Source organism: Pungitius pungitius, chromosome 18 (genome assembly GCF_949316345.1).
Source record: "Pungitius pungitius chromosome 18, fPunPun2.1, whole genome shotgun sequence".
In the NCBI taxonomy this organism is placed as follows: domain Eukaryota; kingdom Metazoa; phylum Chordata; class Actinopteri; order Perciformes; family Gasterosteidae; genus Pungitius; species Pungitius pungitius.
The window spans coordinates 14,748,402-14,761,766 of record NC_084917.1 but is presented as its reverse complement, the minus strand read 5'-3'; the positions used below and the strand labels follow the sequence as shown (position 1 = coordinate 14,761,766).

Sequence of the window (13,365 nt, the reverse complement as noted above, 5' to 3'; positions counted from 1 at the left end):
AAAAGAGATGAGATTATTTCAACTGGTTAATGAATCAAACAAGAAGTTACACAATTGAATAGATAAATCTATAATTGAGTAAATAAAAACAGTAGCATTTTACATACAGTATAATTGTCAGGGATCGTCCAGGACGGGAACCCAAAAGCAGACCAACACAGAAAAACCAAAATTAAAGGTGGGTATTTATTTGGGATTGAATGTGGGGAAGGTCTGGTCCGGTTGGTTGGTGATGAGTGGGGCTGGAGTGGAGTCCACGGCTAGGCGGGGGGGGGAATGGAGATCCAAGTGACGAACTGTCGGCAGGGAAACGGGAGCAAACAAACACACTGACTTTACACAACTAAGAAATCGGGTTTCAGGAGCAAGACCGTACGCGGTACGCTAACGATCCGGCAGGGACGGGTTGTCTGGTCACGCCTTAAATGGTGAAGGGGATGGTAATCAGGACCGGGTGTGCAGACAGCAGCAGGTGTCGATGGTTGAATAATCAGTCAGGATGTGTTTGGGGGAACTCAGAAGAAAACAAACTTCAGGTCAGATTGGCAACGTTAAAGCAAACCGGTTCAGGAAGCTGAATTCCTGACAATAACAAATGGTTTGGTTAAACTACATTTTTTTCTAAACCATGTGGCAGTAAATGAAAAAAGTGAATCACTCTTAAAATCATTAATATTTGAAAATAAAAGTTAGATTGAGCAAAGTATGTGTGGTATAGAAATTAATCAACGATCAAGGAAATATAACAAACCCTCCTGTCATTGTGCTAAACATGTTCCCGACTTATATCTCATAAACTCATATGTCTAACGACAGGATTTAACCTGCTGTTGTAGTTGTGCTTCTTTTAGCAGGCTTCACATCATCCTTTAAACTGGTAAATGTCACAGAAGAGCTCTGGTGTACTCATCTAGTTTAGCATCAGGTGTAACCATGTGTTAACACGCTGAGAATAATGTGTGGTTCGTTATTTGGGCCTATTCGAGGTCTTGGATGGACATGAAACGTCAAAGGGGTAAACCGTGCATAACTGTGCTTAAAAAAATCTGTTTCTTCTAGTGCCAAATGTACACCTTGCTCATGACTGTGATTTGAAGTAGGAGCCAGCAGATAGTTAGCATAGCTTAGCATGAAGACAGAAAGCCAAAGGGTGGTTCCTCAGTGAGGTGGTCTGTGTGTGCCAATGTAGCTTTTTATTCCACTCTGGATCACAAATAACAGTTAAAAACAGTCAAAACATAAACCTCTAAAATGACTGGATCTAAAAGTAGATTTCACACAGCCGTAAAAACCCAATAAAAGAGGTGCACCTCTACTTAAAAAGACAACTTCTTGATGTTATTTAAATTACAGAAATTATAACCAGCAGCGTAACAATTCATGCTTAAATGCAAAAACACCCACCTTATAATAGATGAGGTACCATGACAGCGATGAAATTTGTATCCATCCAAGAGCTTGTTTGTTGTTTTTTCCAAGCCGACCAATCACTTTACAGAGCTGGCAGCTCTTCGTGGTGTTCAAGTATTGGTTGACTGGCTCCATTAGGTGCAATAAATTGGTCGTTGCTGTTCACAATTCTCCCAGTAAGCTTTCTTGTGTGCATGTAGCGTATTATCCATCTCCATCCTCAATCTGTCCCTCAGCATGTAGGACAGCGCCTCATCCACTGTCCTCAAACAATACAGCCTGTACCGTGCAGAAGGGGCTTTGGGATTGGGTTACAGTATTAAGACAATAAAAGGACACGGGACACACGCGTGTCCCTCATTGTTTTTGTGGATTTGATTTATTTAGACAAACCTCGTACCAGCTGACCCCCCCCCCCCCTGAGGCCCCTGCGTCTGGGAACAAATCCCTGCAGTTCTTTTTCTAATTACTAATTCATTTCCACATCTGACCGTAACGTCTTGATACATTTGGCCATGTAAACCTTGTTTTGGTTACTCACATCCTCTCTCTCTCTCTCTCTCTCTCTCAGAGCCCGGGGTGAGCAGGAACCTCCAATTCCTCCAGCGTCCAACCAGTGGAACGGCTTTGCTGGGGACCGACGCCGTGCTGGAATGTTCCGCATCAGGATATCCGACTCCGAGCATCCGGTGGAGGAGAGGAGAGGAACTGATCCAGAGCTGGTCCGTCCCACCTTCCGTTCATATTGCCTGTTGGCCTCAGCTAATCCACGTTTAATCAAACTGATAACCTGTCACACTAGTTTAGCCCCACAAGCATCCCAAGCCTTCATATAAGTCCAGTCATTGCATATTGTGTCAATTTCCATCAACAAGCACCAGTAGCCGTGTTTCCATTGAAGTATTTTTATTGATTTGCAACCTGGAGTAGATGTAGTACTAAAAGTGTCATGGAAACACCTGTGTTGTGACGGAGCATTGGATCCAGCGGCCCTTTTCATGGACATGGAATCATTGCGTGATTTGGTCTCTGACTCAATCTCCGTGACAGAAAAACACTCTGCGCCACCAAATGTGGATTGACACGCAGCTAAAAAAGAGTCCACAGAGAAGCAACGATTTCCAGTTGGGGGCGGATTGCTTTCGGAGTCTTCAGCAGGAACCAATGAGCCTGACTAAGACCGTGATGGTTTTGGCCTTTTCACAAGATTTATTAAGATCCAGAACATTTCAGGAGGAACTAAATGAACTTTTAACTATGAAAGCTGAAATAAAGAAATTCACTTCACTCTTCCTTTGTTTTGTTCTAGGAATAAGAAGTACTCTCTTCTGGTCGGCAGTAATCTGATCATCAGGAGTGTCACTGATGACGACTCTGGCAGTTACAGCTGCATAGCCGCCAACAAGAATCACAACATCACTGCACACACAGAGCTGAGTGTACTAGGTGAGCTGACGCACTTCTGCTTTTCACTTTGCATGGGACAGTAGAGAGGCGACCGGAAATCAGGGCAAAGAGAAAAGATGCAACGAAGGTCCACAGCTGGCAGATGTTGTGTGGGACGCCACAAGCTAAAACTACTCTCCAAAAACATGCATTGGAGCCTTACATGGATAGAAGTAAGAGCACACACGCCCCTTCAGTGCTCTTCACGGTGTGAACATCAAAGATTAGAGGTGTCACCTGTCAAAGCTCCTGAGGGAAAACCAGACTGGAAAGTGTTAACCGCTACAAAGGCCCAGAATATTACAATTAAACACAAATCTCTGTATCCCTCAGCTGACAGAGGCCCCGTCTTTTTGGCAGACACTCTCAGCCAGATCACCTCCAGAATCAAAATGATGTCATTAAATATAAAATTGGGGCCGTCTGTTTGCTTCAGGAGGTTTTCATAAATATCATATGTTTGTATTTACTATGTGACTGCTCCCCAGCTGCTGCTGGTTTCACATGAAGGCTGCTCATATGCTCAGGTGTGTTCAGATGGACGTCAGTGGCTCAGCCAGAGAGGATCCGACACAGACAAAGCAAATGAATAGTTGAATAGTTTCTGCAAAATATCCGTATTTCTTTATTAGATTCGATTTTCACACAGCTAACACAAAGTTGTGTTGTTTAGCAACAGCTGTTTGCTTCCATTATTTGCCAGATAAAAAAACAGATGAGTGTTCAGAAGATATATGGCTTGAGAAGAATGGGTGCGTTTGAGGGTTGCTTTGGCCTTCTCCTTTGTGCATTGTCTCTGGTGATGGACTCGGAGGGTTGTATTGAGGCATCATTTCTTTGGCCCGTGGAGTGTATTTGGTTCTAGCAGTAATGCTTATTCTGTATGCAAGAAGTAGACACCGTCGGTGTCACCTGTTGGGATTTTTCATCTTTGATTTTTGCAACGAGGGAACGGTAGTAACCACATCTGGACTCAGGAGGATTAAAACTGTGGTCGGGACTAGATCAGATATGTAAGGCACTTACAGATTCGCTTAACGGTGAGGATTATTGTCCCCGCAACTGTCCAGTAAAATCAGGGTTAATAAAAAATAAATAATAATAATCCCGATTGAGAAGTGGAGGTTGCCACATGATTATCGTCATGCCAACCTGATAAAAAGTCTAACAATGAGAAATGAGTATGGAATGAAAGGCATTTGTTGATCTGATGTGTGACACCTTTAATTGATGGATGGCTCCAAAGATGTTGATCCCAAATGAATATACAGGCCTCATCACCAGGCTCCACCCATATGTGATTTAACCATTAGACAGTATTTGTTTTTTTTCTCAAGCAGAGAGTTCAAATCAGACAGAAGCAGCTGTTATTTGTTCGACTCGGGAGAAAATGAACCTTCGGATATTTTCAGCCTCCTTGCAGCTGGGCCTCATCTGAGTCCTTTCATGTCTTTGTCTCAGTGTCCCCTCGGAGTCCGTCCTCGTGTTCCACACCGCATTCATATTCTGTCTACGCTCTACTCTCAACAGTCGCCGCATGCAAACCTCACATGGCGTTTACAATAACGCGGTGTAGTCTGAAATATGTCACCGCTCAAGAGATCGCAAGATTGTTTAAGTCGCTCCAGGTTCTTGAAACGCAATAAAGTACTCTTAATTTGAAAAGAAATGGATCAACAAATTCAACATTTTACAAACATTTGTCAAACACTGTAGAGCCTACATTATTTTGTATATTGCCAGTCCAAGCCCCATCCGCAACAGCAGTTTTGGGCTTTGTGCGTGTCACTGGGTTTGAAAACCACTGAAAATGCATTTCTCTCAAAATGAAATTAAGCGTGCAGTTGTTGTTGTTATTTAGTAAGAGACAGTGTGTGATGGTTTTTCCAAATAAAGGAAATCAATTAAAAGAAATCAGATGAGAATAACCCTTTTGGGTGTATTCAGCATTTATGTTAAACACGTGGAAGCTAATTCTGTAGATGTCCTACACTTCATGTATTTTAATCTGTTTTTCTGTCATTTCTTAATATTCAATCGTCTCTGATAAAATGCTTCAGGGCTGAAGCAGACCGAGGATTCAAACTGAGTTTTTTCTTATCAAGACGAGCCTGCAGCGATCTGACTCCACTCCGGATTTGTTTATTCCGTCCGTCTCCCTTTTATCTCTCTCTGACTCATCTGCAAATTCTATTTAGTTGATAAGATGAACAGTTTACTGGGACACTACATTTATGAAAACTTTCTCAGCTTATTTGTAGACTTTGATATAGGTTTTAAAAAAACAGGTATACATGTTAATTGCTAAGCATAACAATGCTCTTTTCTGGTTGGCTCTTAATGTCAAACATTTGCATTCAACGATGGGTCAAATTGGCCCGTTCCACCCGAGGGGTGCCCTAAAAGACTGGTCCAAACACAAAGTATTACAAGAGTCATTCAATATTTTATGCAAATGAGTCCAGAAATTGTGTACTATGCAGTGGAATAGTTGAACAGTCCTTTGAAGTTAAAGGCTAACACGGAAAAACAATACGGAAAAACGCTAGCCGACATCACACTGAATTAAAATTATTAGATTTGTACCCACTGTTTATGGGGTTTAAAACGTTTTACTTATATTATTCTACATTTAGTGATGCCAAAGGTCCACCAAGGACATGCTATGGGAATTTAATATTGGAACCAATAGAAAAAGTAATTTGATGGAAACTTTTAGCTGCCTTTCAAACATATAATAAAATGGAAAAGTGTCTTTCTTGCATTTAATAAAGAAGATATATATATTGTTCTCTTATGCCCCATTACACATTTTTTGCCTAATAGAGGCAGTTAGATGCTGATGAATATCCGCAGTGTGGTGATGAATGGAGAAGTGTGTTTTTTGACTCCACAGGGCAGTGACCATGATTAGATGATTAGGATAACAAATGTGTGTGTTCTCCCCCATAATAATGAGGGTGGTCCGGCTCATTAGACGGTTCCTGTTTGCAGCTTAATGAAAGCAGTGAAAACGTAGCCAGCACTGCAGCTCTCAGTCATATGCAGTATGCTTCACACAGGGCTAGCTGCTGGTGCTAGTCGCTACTGGTGCTAGCCGCTGGTGCTATGGGCTACTGGTGCTAGCCGCTGGTGCTATGGGCTACTGGTGCTAGCCGCTGGTGCTATGGGCTACTGGTGCTAGCCGCTGGTGCTATTCGCTACTGGTGCTAGCCGCTGGTGCTATGGGCTACTGGTGCTAGCCGCTGGTGCTAGGGGCTACTGGTGCTAGCCGCTGGTGCTATGGGCTACTGGTGCTAGCCGCTGGTGCTATGGGCTACTGGTGCTAGCCGCTGGTGCTATGGGCTACTGGTGCTAGCCGCTGGTGCTATGGGCTACTGGTGCTAGCCGCTGGTGCTATGGGCTACTGGTGCTAGCCGTTGGTGCTAGGGGCTACTGGTTCTAGCCGCTGGTGCTAGGGGCTACTGGTGCTAGCCGCTGGTGCTATGGGCTACTGGTGCTAGCCGTTGGTGCTAGGGGCTACTGGTGCTAGCCGCTGGTGCTAGGGTGGGATGCAAATGAGAAACAAAAGAGACTGGTAGAGAGTCAAGGGGCTGGTCCAAAACAACAAGTAAAACATCCATTTAACCATCTGGTTAAAATGTCGTGTTTTAAAGTGTTCTAGTATTGTACATAGGGTTTTAACGTGTTGTTAGAGTGGTCAAGTATTGATATTTTTAGGGTGTTCTAGTATTGTTTTTATGATTATAAAGTAAAATGTTTAGAATTGATATTGACTCATAAAGAGCACGAAATTAAAGGTTTGAATACTGGAGTCTACAGCCAACGTCAGCTGTAGATGGGCAGAAATTCCTAAAAATGTAATTTGATACAAAATACCCCCAAAGTAATGTATTGATAATGTCATGTAATGTAAGATACTCGTGCCAGAAAATGTAAAAAATACAATACATGCATGCTGGATCAAGGGGTAGAAGCTTTCTTTCTTGTTGAGCTGCCTAGGCCGTTACTGGGGGAGCCAGACCTCTTCGGAGTAGACCCAACGAGGTTCGGAAAGCGTGGGGTTTAGGAGGCCTAACACCTGAAAGCTGGAGAGCCTGAATCTTTAATCCTATCGTTCAACAAAGGCAAACCTGAGAGAAAGTCTGGATACTGTCTTCTTAGCCTCTCACCGACGAGTGTCGGTGCGGAAAGAAAGAATTTGGAGGAGAAATCTCTGATCATCACTCAGCCCAGAGCACAGGGACCCCTGTGGTGTCTGTGGCTTGTCCAATCAGAGCTCAGGGCTGGTTCACCAATCACGGATCACACATAGGTGCGAGGACCAATTCAATCCTTTTGATCCTATAGGAGCACTGCAGGCCCAAACTGAGCCTTTTCTTACGACATGGTGGAAGCACAACAATTATCTATTTTTCATGGTAGTCGCACCAACCTCAGGTGATTTAGTTTCAAAGTAAACTTCCTGTGATGGAAGTATATTTTAAAAGGACTAGATTCATGTAAAGAGCCATATTGACAATCCAAAACTGGGACGCAAGGGATGTTTATAGTTTGAAGCTTAAACAGGCTGTAAAACAATCCTCATACAACCTGGTACATGTACCACAAGTGACACAAATGAATCTTATCTGCCATGCAAGCTCTTCTAAACCTCAATCTTCACCTGCTTGTATTTTAAGTGAGCATGGGGCGTGCCATTAATGGAGGATTTCACAGCAGTCGATCAGACACACGCGACTTAAACACTCAACACACACACACTCTAATTCTCAGCAGACGGTTTTAGTCTGCGGTGATTGTCTTTCTTCACTTTGGGATCATGAAACCCCTCTCAAGGAAAGACGACACACACACACACACACACTACTGCTTGGGCCGCGGGGCTCCTCTCCTGATTAATTACAGGCTCTGTGAATTACTGTGGGTGTTTCAGAAAACATTTAACGAGCTGCCAAACTCCCCCACTGAGCCACCGGCCGGCCTGCTGCAGCTCGCCCGAAGACACTGAGCCGCCGTTTGAAAGGCATGAAAGAGAGAGACTGGGCTCCTGTGGTGAGAGGGACGTCTCTGCTAATACAGAGGGAGGGTCTAAAGTCTGTCAATATGTTCAACAGTCCAGCCAAGGCCAGGACGACTTCAGTCATAAAAGCAAGAATCTTCTTGTTAATAAGAACACATTTCATTTAGCGCAACATTTAATGGCCCCTTTAATTCATCATAGCCAGCATAAAATCACTATTAAAACTATAAACAACAAGCGGCAATAATAAAAACATCAGAAAGTCAACAGTTACACACTGTATGGACCATTGAGCACAAATTGCAAATCAATCAAAATGGATAAACTGCTCATTACTCTGATATAACATTTTTCCTTTGTCTCTCCATATTGAAAAGAAAACACAGCGTCCTAGAAGCTGTTTTCTGTCCAAGAATAACTTAAATTCAATTTAAAGTTGGAGGAAACAGAGGGTTAAATATCTCTGAAAGCCATGTAAGTAAGTGCACACTGTGTTATACAAAACCTTTAATAAAAAAGTAGTGCTGCGTTAGACTTCCCTGTCACCTCACAGCAATAACTTCTTCAGATTAAATTCACTTTCATCAGTGCAGAGATCACACGTGGAGTCCAGAATGTATTTAACCTAGTTTAGCACAACAGCAGGAGCCCTACGCAGGAGGGGCTGTGAGCTTATTCTGATATACATGGCTTCATTGAACAGATAAAGAAATAAAAAGAATAAGCTCAGATCTTGTGTACTTCCAATCATCCCTTATCTCCAAGCTATGAAGTGATTTCACTTGATGTAACAGTTATTGGATCTAGCCTGTGCAGCCTTTTTTAAGGTTGCCTTCATGGTTATTTTTTCCGTGAGTATAGTTGCAACTCCACCCAAGTTTTGCACAATGTTTTGGGGTTCCATTTACTTAGGGTTCAAAAGCTCAGGAATATGATTTTCCCTATGCCACACATGACAATCCAAAAAGGTATCTTGACGTTGAAACCTCCAAATATCAACAATACTTTAAGGCTGAACAGAGCTGTTCCTTTTTATTTAAATGGCCGTGCATGCAGTTGCAATGTGGTTTATTGATAAATCAACCTAGAGGAACTGGCCGAGGGAGTGTTCACTGAAGCAAACACATCCAGTGTGACATGACGCACCTCTACTCAACAGTTAAAACACTCCCAATGGTCTGTCTTGGTCTCCCTGTGGGCTTTGACCACATCTCATATGAACGAGGTGTTGCAGATTAAAGGGTCGCCGTGGTCACGTATTTTCAGACTGCTTAAGCTTGTCCATTGCTGCTCATTCTTAACAGGTCTTTATAATGTCCCTGCTGGGACGACCCCGTAGACGAATCAAATCATCTTGACCCAACCTTTTTTTTCCCCTCTCTGACTTGATTGAGTTAAAATCCTGGATTACAAAGCTTAAGAGACAAAAGGACTTAACGTGACTTTTCGGGCATGACCTGACCCCGATATGACCCAGGCCCGCTCGTTTTTTACCACCCATCGCGTTCCGCTCCAGCTTAAAGTCATCACAAGATATCCCTCGCCACGTGTGACCTTGTGGAAGAGCCGCTCTCTCTGCTCGTCCCGGAAGAGTGCGCGTCTCGCCGAAATGGGAAGAATGATGGTGATGGGTTGCAGACATCTGTTTGATGCCTCCATCTGCCGCCGCCTCGGTGTCTCCGGGCGCCGCGCATTGTTCAGATGTTTGGGACCGATCTGGGGAGATTCCCGCTCCTTCTCTTCCAGAGGGACGGAACGTTTCTGTTCGCAGCCCTTAATCCTGCCATCTGCCCGTATAGTGTTTGGCAATTGATATTATGTAAAGTAGAACTCAGGGTTGGTTGGAAGTCTGATATGAGGATTGCTTTATGATTGAAACACAATCGATGTTTCTGGTTCTTATTCCCCTCCCCTCCATCCTTTCCTCCTTCTACACTTTAACCGTCTCACAGTTTGTATCGAAAACTCAGCTGTGGTGGTGTAACTGTAATTACAGTTTATCTTTTAACCATCACTGTGTCAAATAAAGTTTTATTCAGCAAAAATTCAGTAATTTGAGATGAGGACATTTACACTTTTCTGAACTCTGATCTTGCATAATGTTTACATAGACAAAAGGAGAGCAAAGTTACATTTTGCTTCGTTCAGTCTCTGTTCTGTGCAAAGATCAATTTTAACTTCCTGGTTTTGTTAAAATAATCTTGTTGTTTGAAGGAGATGTTTTCAAAGTAATATAACACTTAAATTGAAATGTGAGCCGTTTTACTAGCGCTAAGGGGCTTTTAATACATTATTAAACTATAAATGATAAGAATCAATACAAATACAATCTTTTATGTTTCTTTTGTTAGAAGACTTTTTTTTCAGGCTTCAGATTGTTTGTAAAGATTGTTTGGACAGTGGTAAAATGAATGAAAGGGAACAATGAACAAATGACTGTATTTCGCAGGCTTCCTCGTCTGCCAGACACAGCGATTACCTTTACGCACGTTTCCCCTGTTTGTCTGGTCCTTCAGAAGAGCTTTTATCCCAGAAACACAAATAAAACGTATAATTGAACATAGCTGGTTTGGAAAAGTTGTTGCTGACTCACTCCTACAAGAACACAATCAAGATATACTCATTCCTCTGCTTCTCCCAGTTGACCTGTTTTTAATGAAATGCCTTTAATCATTGATAAGCCTCTATCTGAGAACTCCCTGGAAACATAGAAGTGGAGGCAGACATTGGTTTCTGTACTGCCGTTAATTAGTCCACACATTTTGCACAATTGATGCATATTTACACCTGTCAGTAGATCAAAGCTAGAAGCTAACAGCAAACGTGCTACGTCGAATCTCTAGCGCTTTTTACCCTGAATATAGTGATATCCTTCACATTTGTCTCAGACAAACCTGGCAAGTTATGGGAAAACTAAGCAACAAATCATATCATGCCACCTTTGGCAGGGAGCATAGAATTTAATTATTTTTTTACAGTAAAATGTTCAGCAGCCAACCTGTGACGTGGTTTAGTCACTGTCGAGTGTCATTTCACGGCTTGAGTTTAACATTTTTGCTCACCGCTCACTGTGGCTAGTGGTTATAGCCACTCAGCAATTTCATTAGCCACAATTTGTTGTGAAATTTAGTTAAGTTGAATTAAAGTTGATTACTGTTTGCTACAATTACTTAAAGAACTAGATTTGAAATCCTTTTGAATGTAAATGACCATTGTAAACACTCGATTCAAGACTACGTAAAATGTTTGTGTACAGTGACAAATGGAGCTTTACCAAGTATGTAAAGCCAAAAAGAGCATCTCTTTGCAGCAAAACAGAAGTTAGTATGACATCTCTGATGGAATTAGTGCAGATAAAAAGTTAAAATGTACCATGACTATAGGACAATAGGTGTCTTAAAAAATAAACAGTAAAATCCAATTTAAGGTTGTCTTTATTATCATTGAGTTTAAATGAAAGCTCAATTCTCTCTGTAGTTAGAAGTACGTCCTCTTTCATTGAGAGGTTATGTTGTTCCTGTGTCTCTGGTGTTTTGTCCTTCAATGATGCTGTAATTGCTCCTCTCTCGGTGATAAGAAAGTCATGTCGCCTCAATAGGCAGCCAATCCGATAAGTCATTGCAGCCTAATAATAAACCTAGATTTAATTAATAACATGAATTTGCGGCCTCTTCCAATTATGTACTGAAAAGACTGTTACACACTTTCAGCGGTTCCCCGGGGGGGGTCAAGTGTAATGATTCAATATATTTGGGGAATTTGGGTTTAAAATGTCTCTTGTTTTGTGGATTAAAAAGGTAATCCACTTTTCTTTCTCAGAAGAAACATAAACATCATAAACACATTGTGTTTAGTCTCTTAGCAACCAGTTGCCACACAGCGGTGTTGTGTTTGAGCCTTAGCCTGACTGAACAGTACACAACCCGCCAACTACTTCAGACACCACCTCCACAGAGAGAAGAGTCTGGGTGTGTGTGTGTGTGTGTGTGTGTGTGTGTGTGTGTGTGTGTGTGTGTGTGTGTGTGTGTGTGTGTGTGTGTGTGTGTGTGTGTGTGTGTGTGTGTGTGTGTGTGTGGAGTGAGCCTCCGTGGATGCACCTAATGACAAATAATTGGTGGTCAAGTGCAAATATAAAGAGGCGGCTAACGAGTTTCTGTTGACACAAAGAGAGTTTAACTGTGTGTGTGTGTGTGTGTGTGTGTGTGTGTGTGTAACTAGCTGTAGCTACGTGTGTTCGTATGAGTATCCTTCACTGCTATCACACACACACACACACACACACACACAGCAGATGTTCAGTGAAATGAACGATTGAGCTGATTTCCATTTGAATGCTGAGTGGTACTCATTATCGTGCAGCTATGAAGATGATACCGTGTTGTGTGTGTGTGTGTGTTGTGTGTTTTTGTGATATATACATAAAGAGATAGAGATTGATACCCCACCAGGACGTTATTCCCTCCCTGTCGTATATTGTCTTTGTTCCATCACATTTCGTAACCTTTTTTTACGACAAACAGCACCATGGTGTTGCGTCTGGCAGAGGTCAGTCGGTTGTTGATGCATCTTTATTACCATATGAATGGCCGCTCTCAGCGGTTTCCAGCAGGAAGTGGAATGGCATTAACGGGCGTCCTGCCTTTTGCAGTTTGGCATCACAAAGACCAGCCTGAAAAACACGCCTTTGTTAACACGTTTCCTCACATGACCACGCAATCAGCTCTGCAAAAAAAAAGACATCCAAACAATCTGTGGACGCTGAGGGAGTTCCCCGAACACAACAAAGGCTGCTGGGTAATCTGTAGCAGGGCGGTCCTCTTCCATGGCAACGAGAGAGATGGTGGAGGACGTAAAAACACTGATTTGTACTCTTCAGGTTCCTCTAACTAATGAGGCAGACACGGGAGGGGTCATGTCGTAGCATCTGATGTCAGATGAAAGGTATTATCGCTTCCCTGATTCTACTTCTAGCTGTACAAGAACATATTCTCAACAAACCCATTTGCCTGGATATCTGGGGTTCACTAACATCTCTGATAAGGCCCATATCTCAGATTTGTTTAACTGTTTCCACACTAAAGCTAACAGTTCTTACATCAGAATTGATGTTCATCAATCGCTGGACGCCCGCACAATGATACCTATTAATGCGCCATAACACTTTTCAATGTATTCCCTATTAGGAATAGCTTTTTATATGCGTTATTATATGTTTTACCCTATTTTTTTTATTTAAAAAAAATCTTTTTTCTTTTTAAGTTTAATTTGTTACCATATTGAGATACAGGCAAAATCAGCAATAAAATGAAGGTATCAGTCTTTCTTCTTTTGCAATTGATACTTATTACTCTTGTTATTCTATTGTTTGTTGGTATTCTTTAATGATATTCAAGAATTTCCTTTTTTATCTTATCTTTCTCTATCCCCTTTGTGTTGCATTGTGTACCATTTAATCTCCTCTCATCTGATCCTCTCTTATCGTAATT

The 13,365-nt window shown here is 42.1% G+C and overlaps 1 protein-coding gene across 1 annotated transcript in view; it reads left to right on the top strand.

Moving 5' to 3' along the window:
- The window catches only part of dcc (DCC netrin 1 receptor), a gene marked incomplete at its 5' end in the record, with an annotated part of 125,466 nt that overhangs the window by 14,880 nt on the left and 97,221 nt on the right, over window positions 1–13,365 (top strand). The window contains 2 exons of the mRNA XM_062558781.1: window positions 1,982–2,132; window positions 2,720–2,856. Of these exons, the coding sequence (XP_062414765.1) occupies window positions 1,982–2,132; window positions 2,720–2,856 (288 nt within the window). The remainder of the gene's footprint in view (window positions 1–1,981; window positions 2,133–2,719; window positions 2,857–13,365) is intronic.